This window comes from Hylaeus anthracinus, unplaced genomic scaffold (genome assembly GCF_026225885.1).
Source record: "Hylaeus anthracinus isolate JK02 unplaced genomic scaffold, UHH_iyHylAnth1.0_haploid 12000, whole genome shotgun sequence".
NCBI classification, from domain to species: domain Eukaryota; kingdom Metazoa; phylum Arthropoda; class Insecta; order Hymenoptera; family Colletidae; genus Hylaeus; species Hylaeus anthracinus.
In genome coordinates, this window is record NW_026534347.1 from 9,897,048 (window position 1) to 9,913,027 (window position 15,980).

Below are 15,980 nucleotides of genomic sequence, written 5' to 3' on the forward strand. Positions count from 1 at the left end.
TTTTTTTTTGCACGCATGCATATTATTTGGTAAATAAATGACGAAATATTTTTTACCAAAAAAAAAATTTATTATTTACTTTCCTTAATCATACCTTTAAGGGGAAAAAACATTCATTCAATTTTATGCAATAGTTCCTGAGAAAAAAATTATTAAAAATATGCTTTTTCTTGTGCGTTCACAGTGAAATGCTCCCTTAAGAAAAGAAACGAAGTTGTCTTTCAGTAGTTTCACAATACCTCTATTATCTAATGAACCGCCCCCCCTTCCCCTCGCTCGAAATCGTGTCACTCTTGTAGACAACAATTTCTCATGCAACGTATAACTTGCAAATTATCTGAAGTGAGCATGCCAGGTGTCCACATATCATTTATACTATTGCACGATGCACTATTAAGATAACACTTGTCATAGAATATATGTACGATACGTACATATTAAATATACACTATAATATCGATATAAATGCTACCATTTTCTGAGTTCATATTAATAAATTGCGATTATTCCACACGATTATCGACGAGCCGAGTTCTATAATCATAGTTATATATTAATTGTACACAATTTCATAGATGTGAAGAAGATATGATATATGTATGTATCCATGTCGATTTTTGGTTGATGGTACAAGTCTGAATATATCGGGATGATTGAAAACAAATAACATGAATACATCCCTTAAAAGGTGAAAGGTTATGGAACGAAATGGTACCTACGTGAGTCAATAAATATATATATATATTATATCAAAATTCAAATGTGCCTTTGAATTTTTCTTAAAAATTACCATGAACTTCCTGGACAACTCAATAGATATATATCCTGTGTAGATCACTATTTTCCAAAGTAGAGAATACACGATTCTACTAGTGACTCTGCCAGCAGAGATGGGTGAAACCCTAGGCTTCAAATAAATCTAAAGTTTGCCGATATGTTTATCTCGTTTCCTTCTTTGGAAAATGTTCAAAAGGGGAAACGAGACAAACATATCAGCAAACTTCAGATTTATTCGAAGCCTAGGGTTTTGCCCATCTCTGTCTGCCAGTAGTCTGATAAAAGCCAAATGGGCCTAACAAGGAGCTCGGGTACCTCGGGTTCGCCAAACCCGTACTGCAGCTGTCATCAACCACAGCTACAGCCCCTGAAGGTGAACTACTAAACTATTGAATGATTCAAGGACTAAACAATTCAAGGATTCAGGTGTTGAACTATTAAACGATTGAAAATTTGAATGATTGAACGATTGACTGATTGAACGATTGATTGACTGATTGAAGTGTTCAACGATTGAACTGTTCAACGATTGAACTGTTCAACGATTGAACTGTTCAACGATTGAATTGTTCAACGATTGAATTGTTGAACGATTGAATTGTTGAACGATTGAATACCACATGAAAATTTCTACAAAGTGAAAACTTTGTCTCGAAACTGGTTGAAGATTAGTTTTTAATTCTTTAACCCAGCCAAATCCACGAATCCTATCCAAATTTATTTTCATTATTGTGTCAACTTTGAAACTGATTCTTCGATTCCTCAATGAAAACTCCCGTCACCCATTTCTGAACAACGTGGCAACCAACGTATTAATAAATCTCCATACAATTAATTAACACAATATTGTTATGTTTAGGCAATAGGTTATGTTACTTTATGTAACAGAGTTTGTACAATAGAAATGTATTAGGTTGTCTGAAAAGTTTCTTTCGCTTTATTAATAAGTAATACATGTACAATATTTTATGTTTCATGTTACATTATTGAATTGTGCACGATTCATTTTGCTCCATTACTGTTACAACATGAATATCTACGAAATTAGATAGTCTATTTATATAAACACGACCACATAAAATAATTGAGTGCAACTCGCGAAAGAAACTTTCGAGACAACCTGATAATTAAATTTATATGCTAGTTTCGGAACGTCTGCACTCAAAGGCCGATCGCACACGGCGCAACTGATCAGTTTCAAACCAGTCTAAAACCTAGTTGCATGTGACCGTGGATCTAGGTAAAACAATGATAGTGGAGTAGGTAAAATAAAGAGCGCAAACGGTTTGCAACACTAATTTCAAATCGGTTGCACCGTGTACGATCGGCCAAAGCCATCTTGCTCGAATCTGACAGCTTGACAGGCGATCGATCCGATCGCCTTCTTCTCGCTGTCCAATTGTTCCGATCGCGAGCACCAGCAGGCCTTGGATCCATCCAAAAGATCCTCTCAACAATATCTTTGAAACTACGTTCGACGCTTTAGTTTTATCAGCTGCAATCCCGGAGGCAGTCAAAGGCTCCTGGTCGAAAGAGTATAAAAAAAATCCCTATGAAAAGCGAACCGACCTCGACAAGGTCGGTGCATTAGGCACCCTTAATCGAGCCGCGGTAGCCAGGGTAATGACGTGTGCTCGAGCACACGGCTCACGGTGTTTAGCACTTTATCTATCTCCTCCAAGTTATTAATGACACTCGCTGAGTCAGATGCCGCGGCGAAGTGCGGCATCTTCAGAGTTTAATATCCGAAGAATCGAGTCACTCGGCCGACTACTCGCGGACTCCTACCCCTGGCCCTCGAGCGTACACTCGTGGTCGAGGCATTTCGCTTCCAATATCCTTCACCCTGGACGAATCGAGTGTCCCTGGGCGGCGAACGAGTCGTAACGCCTTTCATTTCGCGCGAACCCGGCCCCCGTACGAGTGGTTTGAATATAGAAAAAGGTGGGAAGGATGAAATCTCGCGTCACCGGGCGAGGAACCGACCGATAAAGCACAAGGGAACGGGATCTAAACAGCTACAGCCTGGTCGTCCAAGATTCATCGACCTAGAATCGAACAGTGTTTCTCAAACTTGTAACCGCTGAGGGGAGGGGATTGACTGTGTTAATCCTTTGCACGAGTATTTTACGTAATGATAGCCGCACTGGTTCAAATTATTTTTCTTTCATTTCCCTAGAAACGTATGAATTTTATTCGAACGGATTTTTTTAAGCCGTGTGCTTGGTGTGTAGATTTATCTACAGGTTCCTTTTAATTTTAGTTTTTGGTGTACTCATAATGTATAACAAAAAATATTTTCAGTTCAGTTGTGCACTTCACAGTATATATGTATCATAGTATACAGGGTGTCCCAGAATTAGTCTAAGAACCGGAAATGGATGAGAGGGTAGCTTAGACGATTCTGAACCATAATTTCCTTTGCAAAAATGTCGGATGGTGTTTTGTTTTTGAATTATTTTAATTTGAAATTCTGACCAATCACAGCGTCCAAATAGCACGCGCTGTGATTGGTCGGTGTTTTTTCGTAAATAATTCAAAAACGAAACTGGGACACCCTTTATAGTGAAATCACATATACTTATTAAAGAAATATGCATTTCACTATATGTATATATTTAATACGTATGATTACATATTTACTCGTTCAATAGTGCATTTTCATATATGCATATGTATGATAAAAATTATTTCAAAGGGTATAACTGTTTCATACGAAAATTCTGGGGTAAGTGCCGTGTAGTTCAACACGGTCCTCTTTCCAGAAGGCCATGCCTTCCCCACTCCGTGGCCAGATCTTTCTAGAACAATATATCATTTGTTTAACTCAATATGGCTAATTATTAATTATGGCAATGCAACGTCGGGTTGCTTGCCCAGTTTACGCGTTACCGATGATAACTCATCGGTCATGCGACATTCGTTTTGGAACCGCCTTTGGATCATCGCAAGCTCGCGCTCGGTCCACCCTGACGTTTTGGCTCTCCTCGCGAACCCATCGCTAGCAAACAGTGGCAGATCAGCTGTTCCGAAAATCAATATATTGATCGGACCTACTGTGCTCAAACTCGATATAATAATAACAAAAATGATGAAAAGTGAATAAAACTAGAATAAAACTAGAAAAAAAAAAGATAAAAAAAAAATGCTCCCCACGGCACATTATCCTTATCAAGAGCACCCGCTGAAAAGTTCACTGAACATTGATAAGCAAAACAGTGAAACAGAAGAGGCATCCTTGGCTTCGAGAAATTCAAAAATTAAGATTTGAATTTTTTCGAACATTATTTCACCATTTTACATTTTATCATTTAATTTACTCGAAACGAATTTCACGCATACATTATTTACACATTTGTTTTATATTCAACGGGAAGCTCCATCGGGACGTATCTAGAAACATGACATCGAATTTTATCGATGGAAAGCATTTTGTTCCCAGCACGCGACAAACAACCTGAATTAATGATAAAGCAACGCGTTCGTAGTAGAGACACGAGCGATTAGAATTTTAAGAAACGGAATCGTCTTATAAATTTTCCATCTCGCGTGTAGAAAATCAGATTTATTCGAGTTATAGTGCCTCGGCGTTACGTATGCATAGTTGAACGGTTGGTCATTAATCGTCAGTCGCGGCGTATGGTTATCCCTAATTATTATCGAGTAGGCGTGTACGTTCTAGGATCGAAGCTATCACGGAATCATCGGCGGAAGGTCGATTGAATTTTTCATGAAACGTGGCATGCATCGTGCGACGTATCCTTAAATAACGCATCGCGACTCGTGGCACACGTTTCGTGCGACAGTCGCACTTTTGTCGTTTTGTTGTAAAGACCACTTTTTATCGTGGACCAACAACAGTTTCATGAAAGTATTCCACGCGTCGTTGTCGCAATAATCACGACGTTTCTCGTAAGAATTAATTTTGAGATAAATATGTACCAGTAATAAAAATATATCGAACAGTTCTAACTGAATCGTATGGAAAGTGTTTATTTTTATATGATTCTGTTGTATGTCGAATCGACTGCTTAACATACATACAAAATATACGAAAAATATACATAATGTACGCGGAATGTATCATATTTAGAATATTTTGATTAATATAGTAATATTAATATTTCGTTATATTCTGCATACATTCAATGTTAAAATAATAATATTTATCAATAGTACCTTTATCAAAAGTTTATTATAGAACATACACATATATGAACTTATTTTAATACAGCATCTATGTAGAATGTATTATGGATAGAATATTTTCATTAATATAATAATAATAATATTTCGTTATTATAGACACATAATTAATTCTACGCCCAATATTATTGTATTACTGGTTGTATGTTTTGCAGTTTTTATTAGAATGATTTCGTCCCATTTAGTTATATTCCATCGCTATGTCTGATGACCAGTTATCCATTGTGTTATTCAAAATTTCGAATTTCAATTCCTTGCATACGAACTCTATTTTTCGTGCTGCGTTCTTTTAGAAGGCTATACGGAAAGCAATCTTGCAAACTTTTTCTACGAAGTATCGAGAATTCAATTGTTGCAATCATGGATAGGGATAGGCCAAACAGAAAGCAAGCAAAGTTTCGAAGAACCCTGCTGAATATATTGAAAACATGTTACAACGTTTTGAAGAAACAGTCTTTGGAATTTTGCAACCAGACTGGACTTCACGGGTACAAATATATTGCCGAGCCTCACCGTTCCACGGCAGCAAGGTATATTATATTCAATTCTGTGTATTTCTCACGTGTGCAGAGCAGCATGAATTAATAGAAATTACATTCAATTGAATTCCAATCGATTGAAAGAGATAATGAAACAACGAATTAACTTAAGGGACCAGAGCACTCTAACATTTTCAGAAAATCGAGTTCTGTTTGCATTTCTCGAAAGAGCAACGCCGTTCTAATGACATTTCTAATGACATGAACCGGATTTTTATTTGTTTATACGCCTGATAAAATGTAGCGAGAGTTTGAAAACATTTCATCGCATAGTTTCTTTATAAACATTTTTTTAAAAATTTAAAAAAAAAATTTTTTTTCTCTCAAAAGTGCTGTTACAATAGTCTGCCTCTTCAACTTTAATTAATTGAATGTTTTTTTGGCAATTGCTGCATTCTTTGATTATTATATTTAAGATGACAAAAACGTTATATATTTTAATAATAAGATGACATTTGTTTAGAAAACTTCACCGACCTATCATATACGTGGCATCTTATTGTAGTATATAGCTTTAAATTGGAGTTTTATTAAATTTTATGCAACTTGCCACTCAAATCTAAAGTGGCAACCAGTCAGACAAATCTGTAGGTACGGTTGCCATACATCAGGCGCATCGTTCCGCGCCTTATGTGCAGCAACCAGTGTTACAGTGTTTTAGACTCATTTAACATTCATTTCCGCAGAATCGCGTGGGCAATAGCGGTGTTTACATCTCTGTGCATCGCGCTTGGGATAATTAAAATCACTTTCGATTTCTATGAAAATCACCAAGTTTCCGCGGTTATCGAGACGACTCATCACGGGATATGGAATTATCCGTTTCCGGCGGTAACCGTGTGCAATATTAATCGCATATCCCTCAGAATGTCACGGGAACTAGCTGAAAAATTGTAAGCTTTTTATACGAAAGGTTTAAAATTTTGATTTTTAATAAGAAACACAATATGGATATGGAATATATCCGATTTTGTTTACGATTAAATGTGAAATATTATGTCATCTAAGTCTCCACCGCGTATAATGCTGATATTTAAGGCGTAGTTTGTTATTAAAAAACAAAATCCTAAATCGCCTTTCTGGAAAGTCCTTTAATCGAATGAAATTTAAGTTATATGCACTTGTACATTTTTCTAGGTGAAAGAACACTATTAATTTTTGGAAGAAACACCACAAAATTCTTTTGAAAAATGCAACGGTTGAAAGCATTTAATTTATTAGTAATAAATTACCACTTTCCCTTGTATCTTTTATTATTTTCCTTTCCACCTATTATTTCATCGATAACACGAAATCCTTATCGTTGCCGTAGAATCATCCCACCGACTATGTCGAAAGAATTTATTGTCCAAGAGCTACGCTTACTAAACGAGTTATTATATCCTGGAAAGAGCGCGGTGAACATTCGAACCAATCTCTCGCGATTGCAAAATATCTTTGACAGAAACGACTTGTCGATTCCAATGGTGGTCAGAGCTGTACGTATAAAATTAAAACAATTTAAAAAAAAAGAAAAAAGAGACTAATTCATTAACCCACTTGGAGTCTACTAGACGTGTATCATTCTAATTAGACTGCGGATCTTTATTATCAAAAATTAATCCTAAATAGGAATTTATTTTACTCTCCAAATACATATTACAATACAAACTTTATTTTCAATGATTTTTTTTTTAATTCTTGCATATTGTGTGCATTCTATAGTTTCTTAAACATTTTTTTCTATAAATGGATAAAGATCCGAAGTCTAATTATACCATTGCAATGCTTTTTTAGGTAACGCAGCCCTGCAAAGAGTTTCTAAGCTGGTGCAAGCTGACATTTAAGGAACGCAACTGCAGCCAGATATTTAAAACGAGTTTCACCCGTGAGGGGATATGCTGCAGTTATAATTACGTCACGACCCCCGAAGAAGAATCGGTTTATCGGTAGAATTTGCATCTTTATTAATTTACGTCTATATCTCGTTCATATATTTCTCGAACTTAAACTTAATGTCCCTCCTCCTCTATTCTATAACTAATTTTCTTTTTCTTCACTTGTAACACCTAATTAGGGGTGTGCGGGATATTCCCGTAAAATGTTCGGGATTCTCGAAAATGTTCGGGATTCTCGAAAATGTTCGGGATTCTCGAAAATGTTCGGGATTCTCGAAAATGTTCGGGATTCTCGAAAATGTTCGGGATTCTCGAAAATGTTCGGGATATAGAATAATATCTGGGTTTTTCGAAAGTGTTGTTATTCTTGAAAATTTCAGCAAATCCGAATGTACGGGATTTCGAAATTCCGAGAATCTCGAAATTCTCGGGATTCCATCTCGATCCCGGGATGAATTCCCGTCCCGACCGAGATCCCCGCACACCACTACACCTAATGTACAAGCCTAACATTTCTACGTTCTTCACATTCGTTTAATTCTTGTTTTACATTATTTTTCTTAGATATGCTCCTCATCATAATTCTCTCAGTAGAGATGCTAGTAGTCCAATTAGGGCCCTCTACTAGCCTCCCTAATAGCTCGGGTACCTCGGGATTGCTAAGCCCGTACTGTAGCTACAATCAAGCGTAACTACAGCCCCTGAGGGTAACTAAAATAATGAATTTCCTACATCTTTCTTTGTTTTGTTTCCACGTTTATCTTTAAAGCCGAGAACCGGTTAGATCAGCTTCGTGTGGTTATCAGAGTGGTCTCCAAGTCATGCTAAATGTGGATCCGGACGATTACCATGGAAGTATGATAGGATCCATAGGGATTAAGGTAATTATCTCATCTGCAAATCCACGGTGAAAAAAAATAACAAATATACACTACACTAGACAAGAAAATTATTCGTCAAAATTTTGCCACTTTTCAAATGCACATAACTTGATCAATTTTCATCTATCGGGACAAAATTTTCTTTTTCACTTTCTAAATGCATATAATCTGCAGTTTAATAATAATGTTACAAAATGTTCGTAACAGGTCATGCTGCACGATCCTCACGATTATCCAGATTTCGATGCGTTGACTAAATTAATAAACATCGGAAAATACTCATTTTTGACCGTTCAACCGGAGAAAATGTACTCGACGAGCAACCTTCATTCGGTGCAACCCTCCAAAAGAACTTGCATATTTAGTCACGAATGGCCTACGATCAAAAATGCCATCCGTAGAGAAGACAGTTTCCCCACAGCAAAATATTCATTCCGAAACTGCATGACGGAATGTCGAGCATTCGTAATAAAAAAGAAGTGTGGATGTATTCCGTATTATTATCCACAAAACAGTAAGTGTATTTTAATTAATTAAAATTAATACTTTAACTCTTGTTCTAATTCGAAAGAGTTTGTAACTTACAAGGGAGGTACTGAAATCGGAAATTTGAATTTAAGGAGGCACAACATTATCATTTTGAAACGCTTGATTTTTGGAATTTGCGAAATGAAAATTTGTAAGTTACTTTTGTCCACTGTTTTCGCAATTTCCTAACAAAGGATGTTCTGTCGCAGATACCAGAGTATGCAATCTGAGAGACGTTGAGTGTCTGGAAGCATTCAAATGTAAGTGCAGAAACACTATATGATAAGTAACAAGTACAATAATAAATATTATTTAGAACGATGTACAGTTCAGTTGACATGTAGACTAAAATCTATGGAAATTGTAGATATGAAAATAATTCATCTCCAAAACCATCTCAATACTGTTATAATAGAATTTATATAAATTACTCAATGTTCTACAAAAGATCAAATTTAATTGATAGACTGGTACGAAACATCTTGGCCAGGAATGGACATGTCGCCCAAAAATTTACCATTTGTAAAAGTGGACATCCAGCAGAAACCTTGCGCTTGTAGATCGGACTGTGATTTTTATCGTTTTTCCATGGAAAATTCGATGGGAAACCTTAACAAACACACTTTTTACAACAAAAATATAAATAATACCAGGTAACTGATAATTTGGTCCCATTTATATGGAATACCTATTTAGGAAATAGCGAATATGTCATTTAAAGTATTTAAAAGAATGTAAAATTTTCAGTATCACTTCATTATGTTAAAATTAAAAAAATATTTCTCTTTATTCTTATAGAATTAAAGTTACAGTAAAACATGATATAATAATTAAAATACTCAAGTGATATATTATTAACGAAATTTCATGCTGATATACGAAACGTCAGTGATTTTTTTTTAATTATTTTTTGACATAAAATTACAAAAAGCTTCCCCTGACATAGTACAATATAAATGAACAGAACCCATAGGCGCAAATAACACTATAATGGTTAAACCCCACACACTAATAGTGTAAATAAGGAATCTTCGTTAATAACATATTACTTTTACATTTGTACTTTCATTACTACAACTACAACTTGTCGTTTAGTAACTGTGAAATACTCGAAATATTACGCAAATAAAGTATTATATAGTAAAATATTAACGTCACATATGACTAAGCATTTCTTTCTAGTAAGGTTGACATCTGGAAAAATCGCACTATGATACACGTATTTTTTGGAGATCTGGTATCCATTCAATATCGACGTGACGTGCTTTACAATTGGCGTCATATGTTTGGTAAAATAAATTGTTTTATAAAGTAAGTAAACCGACTTTTAATACAAAAGATTATTACAAAAAAATATAATTGTTTCAGCAACGTTTGGCGGCATCCTGGGATTGTTTGCTGGCTTTAGCCTTATGTCTGTTCTCGAATTTATTTATTTTTTTGTTATTCGCGTTATAATAGATGTGTGTAGAAAACGAAAAAATACAAAAAATACGATCGAAACGGACTACCAATAACAATGAATCGGTACATCGAAACAATTTGTATCCTCTTATTGTATAAGTTATAAAATATATAATTTATAAAAAAAATGATGTTTTTAACTTTACTAATAGTGTGTCGCTAATGCCATCAAAAATAGCTCGAACAATAATAATACTTTATCATCGTTACATGTAAAGATTTGTTATAAAATATTTTATAAAATGAACATATCCCGATAACAGTCATTATTGCAGTAAACTCGTATAACACATTTATAGACGATGTTAAAATTTCTGATATCACTAGTTTACCCGTTGCGTTCGATATTCCGGTAACAAAAGATCTGTTAGAAGTCTATAAGAACGTAACTCAGGCAACTGGGAAATGGAACTTTGTCCATTTAAATTTCCCCTCTTTTGCTTCACAGATTGTATTATTTTTCTGACAGCACACAAAAACGTCATTTTGGATCCTCCATTTTGTAAAACATTACAAAACTCTTGTATAAACCATGATCCTAAAAAATAAAGTCATAGTAAATCCAATTAATATTGTACTAAGAGTATTATACAATATCGTACCTTCTGCTTTGTGGCGTACAGATACAAAACCTTGCAATGTTGACATGAATACACAAAAATTTTGATATGCTAAAATATCTGGAACAATGTCATGATCAGGACCATCTACAGCTAAATTATCATTTATTTGTCCTGCAATAAAATATTATAGTAAACTCATACAAACATTTATAATATAGTAATAATCTGTCTCTGTTACCTTTTGCTTGTCCCTGACAAGCTTGTACAATAACGATTTTATTAACATCTTTCAATTCTGTGCAACAAATTTTATACTCAATTTGTTCAATGGTGATTTTCTCCACATCAGAACTAATGATGCATCCTGCAATATGAAAAAATTACATATCTTAATATTCATAGGTAAAGAAAAGATAAGCACTAATTAATGATTTATTATTTTTACCTTTACATCCATGACTTAAAATGCATAAAAATATGCAATCATAATCAGTACCGAATTCTTTTGGTATGTTTTCCAATTTTTTAAGCATTTCATCTTTTTTTAAATTTTTGAATACTTCAACTTTGAAACCAAAACCACTAAAAGTCTCAAATAACTTTCTACAATCAGCTACAGTTCCAAATCGAGTTTCAAACTAAAATAACAGTTTTATACATGTATACTATTCTCAAAAATTACACAATATGTAATTAAAAGATAAGTACAAGCTGAGCTCAATACCTTTTCACCTATGAAGAACATTTGACTTATAATAATGCATAGTCCCTTTTTTATTTTTTTAATATCATCAACATTCAATGGGATCTGTGTCCCTTCACATTTGGAAAATGTTTGTAACTGAAATGTATTTGGAGAATTTGCATTCTGTGTGTCCAACACATTTTGATGATTTTCATGTTTCTTAAGATCATTATAAATTATTTCTAGATCATCATACCTTTTCAGATATCTAAGTAAGTTTTCAAGATTTACTTTGCCATCTAAAATAAGTTAATATCACATAAAATAAAAATATGATACTTAAATGGAATACGTAAAGTAAATTATTACAAATAAAACAAACCTAAATCAATTGAAATATATTTTTGTTCCAACCAATACAACATATGCAATTCAAGATATTCACTATCTTTAAGAGTTTCCTCATATTTAGGGAAATGAGATCTAAAATATTGCACTAATGATTCTGTTTCATCTTTAGAAAGTTCTTCACATAATAAATACAAACATTTTACAACTCTTTTTAAATACCGTGAGCATGATCTATTTCTTGGGCAATAAAGTATGTCCATCTTTTCAAATGGCACTCCCAGTTTACGTACAATCTGACGATTTTGTATAACACATATTGCTTCCAATAATTTATTTTCCCAATTATTTGGATGCCTATCTATAAATTCTGAGAGTATATATGAATTTTGTGTCTTATGCTTTTGCAATAAATCACATATTTCTTTAAAAGCACATTCATAATTGTCTGCTATTAAAAATAAAATAGATATTTTTTCATCAAGGTCAAGATCATCTTCTACCTTACATAAAATGCTTTTCTTCAAAACATTCTTAAATTCATATTTTGTAGTGCACGGTGTTGCATCGCTATATAAAACCATAATTTACTCTGTTTTTTCGTAAATGTATTTCTAATTGTTCCTGAAATGAGGAAACAATGAAGAGTATACATTGAATGCATCTAATACAAATAATTACTTATACGTTTGTTTCAAAAAAATGTGTTGTACATGTATTTATTTTAAGAAAATGTAAATGCAAAAGTACATAAATACAAAAAATATGCCCACGGTAATAATACAAGAATGTACTAACCTGCATTTAAAAAAGGATTACAACAAATTTTACTTTGTTACATTTTCGTATAGTTCCGTATACCGTAATTTTAAGCATTGCTAAACTATAGCATTCATTTCTTAGAACTACGGAAGTTTCATACGTGACATCTACATGTACACATTTAACAATTGCAATCTATAATCTATTTGTTTATCTGAATTGATGGAATCTGATTGGTTCCATTTCCACTCATACTCTGTACTGTCTAATACGAAAACATTGAATTACAATCTCATTTTTCAAAAGTCATACCTAAATTAATGCTACAAATAAGCGTGAGACATTTAAATTTGAAGAACAAGCTTCTAGGCCAATCTAGGATTCAAGTTTCGAATTATATACAAATGGCGTCAATATTTAGCGATGAAAAAAACCTTTTTGATCTTTACACAGCGCCATCGGTGGGAAAACGTTGAAGTTTGGCGTGAAATAATTCTTACTTGTACTGCTAGATGGCGCCACGTATGCAATTCTAATATTTATTCACACCCCATAACTTTTTTATTATATATCAATAATTTTACGTTACGTACAAAATTGAATTAGAATTAGAACACAGTTCTGTAAACAGAACGTGACGCCATCAACCACAAACCTCCCAAGTTTACAAAAAGATAATTCTGTCGCAACCAGTTTATTTAAAAGCTCATTGCAAAAGTTAAAGGTCGAGAAACGTTTTCTTAATTGAATTTGCAATCAAATTAAGATTATTTATAATGTACTGCAATGTCAGTATCGTCGGTAAATTTAGTGATTACCATATAGTGGTACAACAGGGAACTATCTCCAACAAACTTGAGCGTTTTCCCATCGATGCCGCGGATCAAAGATTTAAAAAATTAGTTAGAATCTAAACATCCATATTTTTACAGTAAACTAATAAAAAATTATTTCATTCTCTTCATCGCTCTCACCATTTGTTGGTTCATAAGAGTTGATCGATAACAATACTAGGCAATACTGGTAGACTGATTTATTTTTGTGATATTTATATTCTATCTAATTTTAACATCTGAGTATTAGTTGTTATTATTGACGGTCAATTACTATTTACTGTGATGGACGATTATCAATTTATTAATCTTTATTTTCTTTGTAAAGAGAACTATACAGCTAATGTCTACACTAGAACTTTTTTCGCAATCGTTTTTTATTATTTTTCATGGTGATTCAGAAATTGCGAAACTTCTTAAATGTTTATTTTCTCTTATTTTAAAACTGAATAATTTGTCGTTATGGCAAATAGAATAACTTCTAAAGCTAATAGAATGAATAATGAAGATTCTACATTCAAGCTATGAAATATTACCAAGGACGATTGCAGTCAATTAGCTGATATTATTTGTTATGTAATTGATAATGTCACCAAGCTCTGTGATATTAGCAATTGCATATTCCAAATATTATCAGGACCCAGGTCTCACCACGTGGAGGTTGCTGCATATGGAGACCCGACATTTGGGTGAAAGGAATGTTTCATGTGACACACGTGTCATGTGACACATTCCAACCACCCTTATTTTGCATACATTCCCCTCCCCCCCATTACTATTTATCTATGCTTCCCTAACATTCATGGCCAATTACCCATGATACAATTTCTTTGACAATAAAGGGAGAAGGGGTAGTTTATCGATATTATGTGTAGTCTGTTTCTCTGTTTTATAGTTAAATCCTAATTATTCCTACCTAAATGAGCGCTCATTTAACACAAATAGCCTATCTAAATAATGCTTAATGTGTTTAATTATACCCTATAAAGTTTTTCTTCTTATTATTATATGTTTTACATGGTTAATATTACAAGCCTATCTAACTATATTGACATCCTGCATTTAATAGAATAGAAGAACACATGTGTCCTTTTGTGGTATCCATCGATGCTACAAGGAATGTTTGAAACAAACTGAAACATATTAAATAGAAACTTACACTATTGAAAGAGTTAATATTACAAGCCTAACTATATTGACATCCTGCATTTATTACAATAGAAGAACACGTGCGTCCTTTTTGTGGTATCCATCGATGCTACACAGAATGTCTGAAACAAACTGAACCATATTAAATAGAAACTTACATTATTAATAAACTTTTACCATTTAGTCTCCAGATTCATATCAAGTTCCGCTTTTTATGATATATGAAGAGACATTCTGAAACAGAAACTTGTTTTGTGGATTAGTAGACATACATGTGTAAAAAAAAAATTTTGTAGCTGAAAAGAAAATTTATTAGTACACACATGTATATGTGAATGACACGTCGTCAATGTATGTGTTTGTTATCGATCAGAAATCAAATCAATGACTTGTTTCAAAACTAGATTATGTTTATGAATTTGAATCGGATATTAATTTCGTCCCAATGCCAAGATAAAAGGAACAGAACTAATACAACAGAAATAGTTGCAAAATTAAGTAATTTATACTTTTCAGTTTATAATATAGTTACTCGAAATATGCCAATGTAATTCGAGCCTATCCTTAGTTATTCAAACTGGAATCAAATCCAAATGATTTGAATACGAATAAATTACGAACGTTCGTTAAAATCGACTATAAGACTTTACTATCAATATAAAGCAAACGAAATTGCGTTTGCGTACTTTTCATCGCAAGTTTATTATTTATCATTAAATGAAGCAATGATCGCGAAGAAACTTTGATCGATGCAAAAAATCTCGAATATTTATGAAAATATACACTACTGTGTTAAATCAAATTTTTTTGAACAGTAAGTCAACCGCGGTTGAAAAATGATTTATATCGCGTAGCAATTCCAGTAATGAATAGTCATTGATATAAAATTTCCAATGATCAACTAAACATAATATATTTTTAAACACATCAAGTGTGTAACAATAATTTAAGATTTTATATAAAAATCACCCGATTTAATTCAAATATTACGAACAAAAAACATCTTTTTTCAGATGTGATTATATTATCCAACAGTATTTCCAGCGACCAGAACTCAATTTTTAACAGAAATACAATATGACAATTCGAGAATGATCCTGAAAGAAAAATAATTAGACACGTGATAAATTGAACAACCTAATCTACGGAATAGAAAATCTCAAACTCCCGAGAGCAGCCACCCGGGGCGCTTCATTATTCGCAACAAACAATTGGCTCTAAATATTATGTCAAAACGAACGCGATAAAGCATACGCAACACTAATAGCAATTGCGATTGATTTTTTTATTCGCAATACTACCCTGAAAGAAAACGCGAAAAATTCTAATCAAAAGGAAAATTGACTCTAAATATGATTCCAATCGGTC

At 33.4% G+C, this 15,980-nt stretch overlaps 2 protein-coding genes across 3 annotated transcripts; one reads left to right on the top strand and one right to left on the bottom strand.

The window, feature by feature from the left end:
* Nucleotides 1-5,010: 5,010 nt before the first annotated feature.
* LOC128889946 (sodium channel protein Nach-like) lies at nucleotides 5,011-10,373 on the top strand. Its single transcript, XM_054147988.1, has 10 exons — nucleotides 5,011-5,513; nucleotides 6,209-6,415; nucleotides 6,835-7,000; nucleotides 7,299-7,450; nucleotides 8,169-8,280; nucleotides 8,488-8,794; nucleotides 9,018-9,068; nucleotides 9,275-9,461; nucleotides 9,991-10,097; nucleotides 10,177-10,373. The coding sequence occupies exons 1-10, from the start codon at nucleotides 5,191-5,193 to the stop codon at nucleotides 10,323-10,325; spliced, it is 1,761 nt and encodes a 586-aa protein (XP_054003963.1). The 5' UTR covers nucleotides 5,011-5,190; the 3' UTR covers nucleotides 10,326-10,373.
* Nucleotides 10,374-10,379: 6 nt separating this feature from the next.
* On the bottom strand, nucleotides 10,380-12,845 carry LOC128889945 (caspase-8). Of its 2 annotated transcripts, XM_054147987.1 has the most exons (8): nucleotides 12,667-12,845; nucleotides 12,091-12,492; nucleotides 11,903-12,003; nucleotides 11,560-11,819; nucleotides 11,281-11,473; nucleotides 11,074-11,199; nucleotides 10,875-11,006; nucleotides 10,380-10,810 (listed from the first exon to the last, which is right to left on the bottom strand). In XM_054147987.1, the coding sequence occupies exons 2-8, from the start codon at nucleotides 12,450-12,452 to the stop codon at nucleotides 10,596-10,598; spliced, it is 1,389 nt and encodes a 462-aa protein (XP_054003962.1). In that variant the 5' UTR covers nucleotides 12,453-12,492; nucleotides 12,667-12,845; the 3' UTR covers nucleotides 10,380-10,595. The 2 variants fall into 2 exon arrangements, with proteins under 2 accessions (XP_054003962.1, XP_054003961.1); XM_054147986.1 differs by having other exon boundaries at nucleotides 10,381-10,810; nucleotides 11,903-12,492.
* Nucleotides 12,846-15,980: the final 3,135 nt, after the last annotated feature.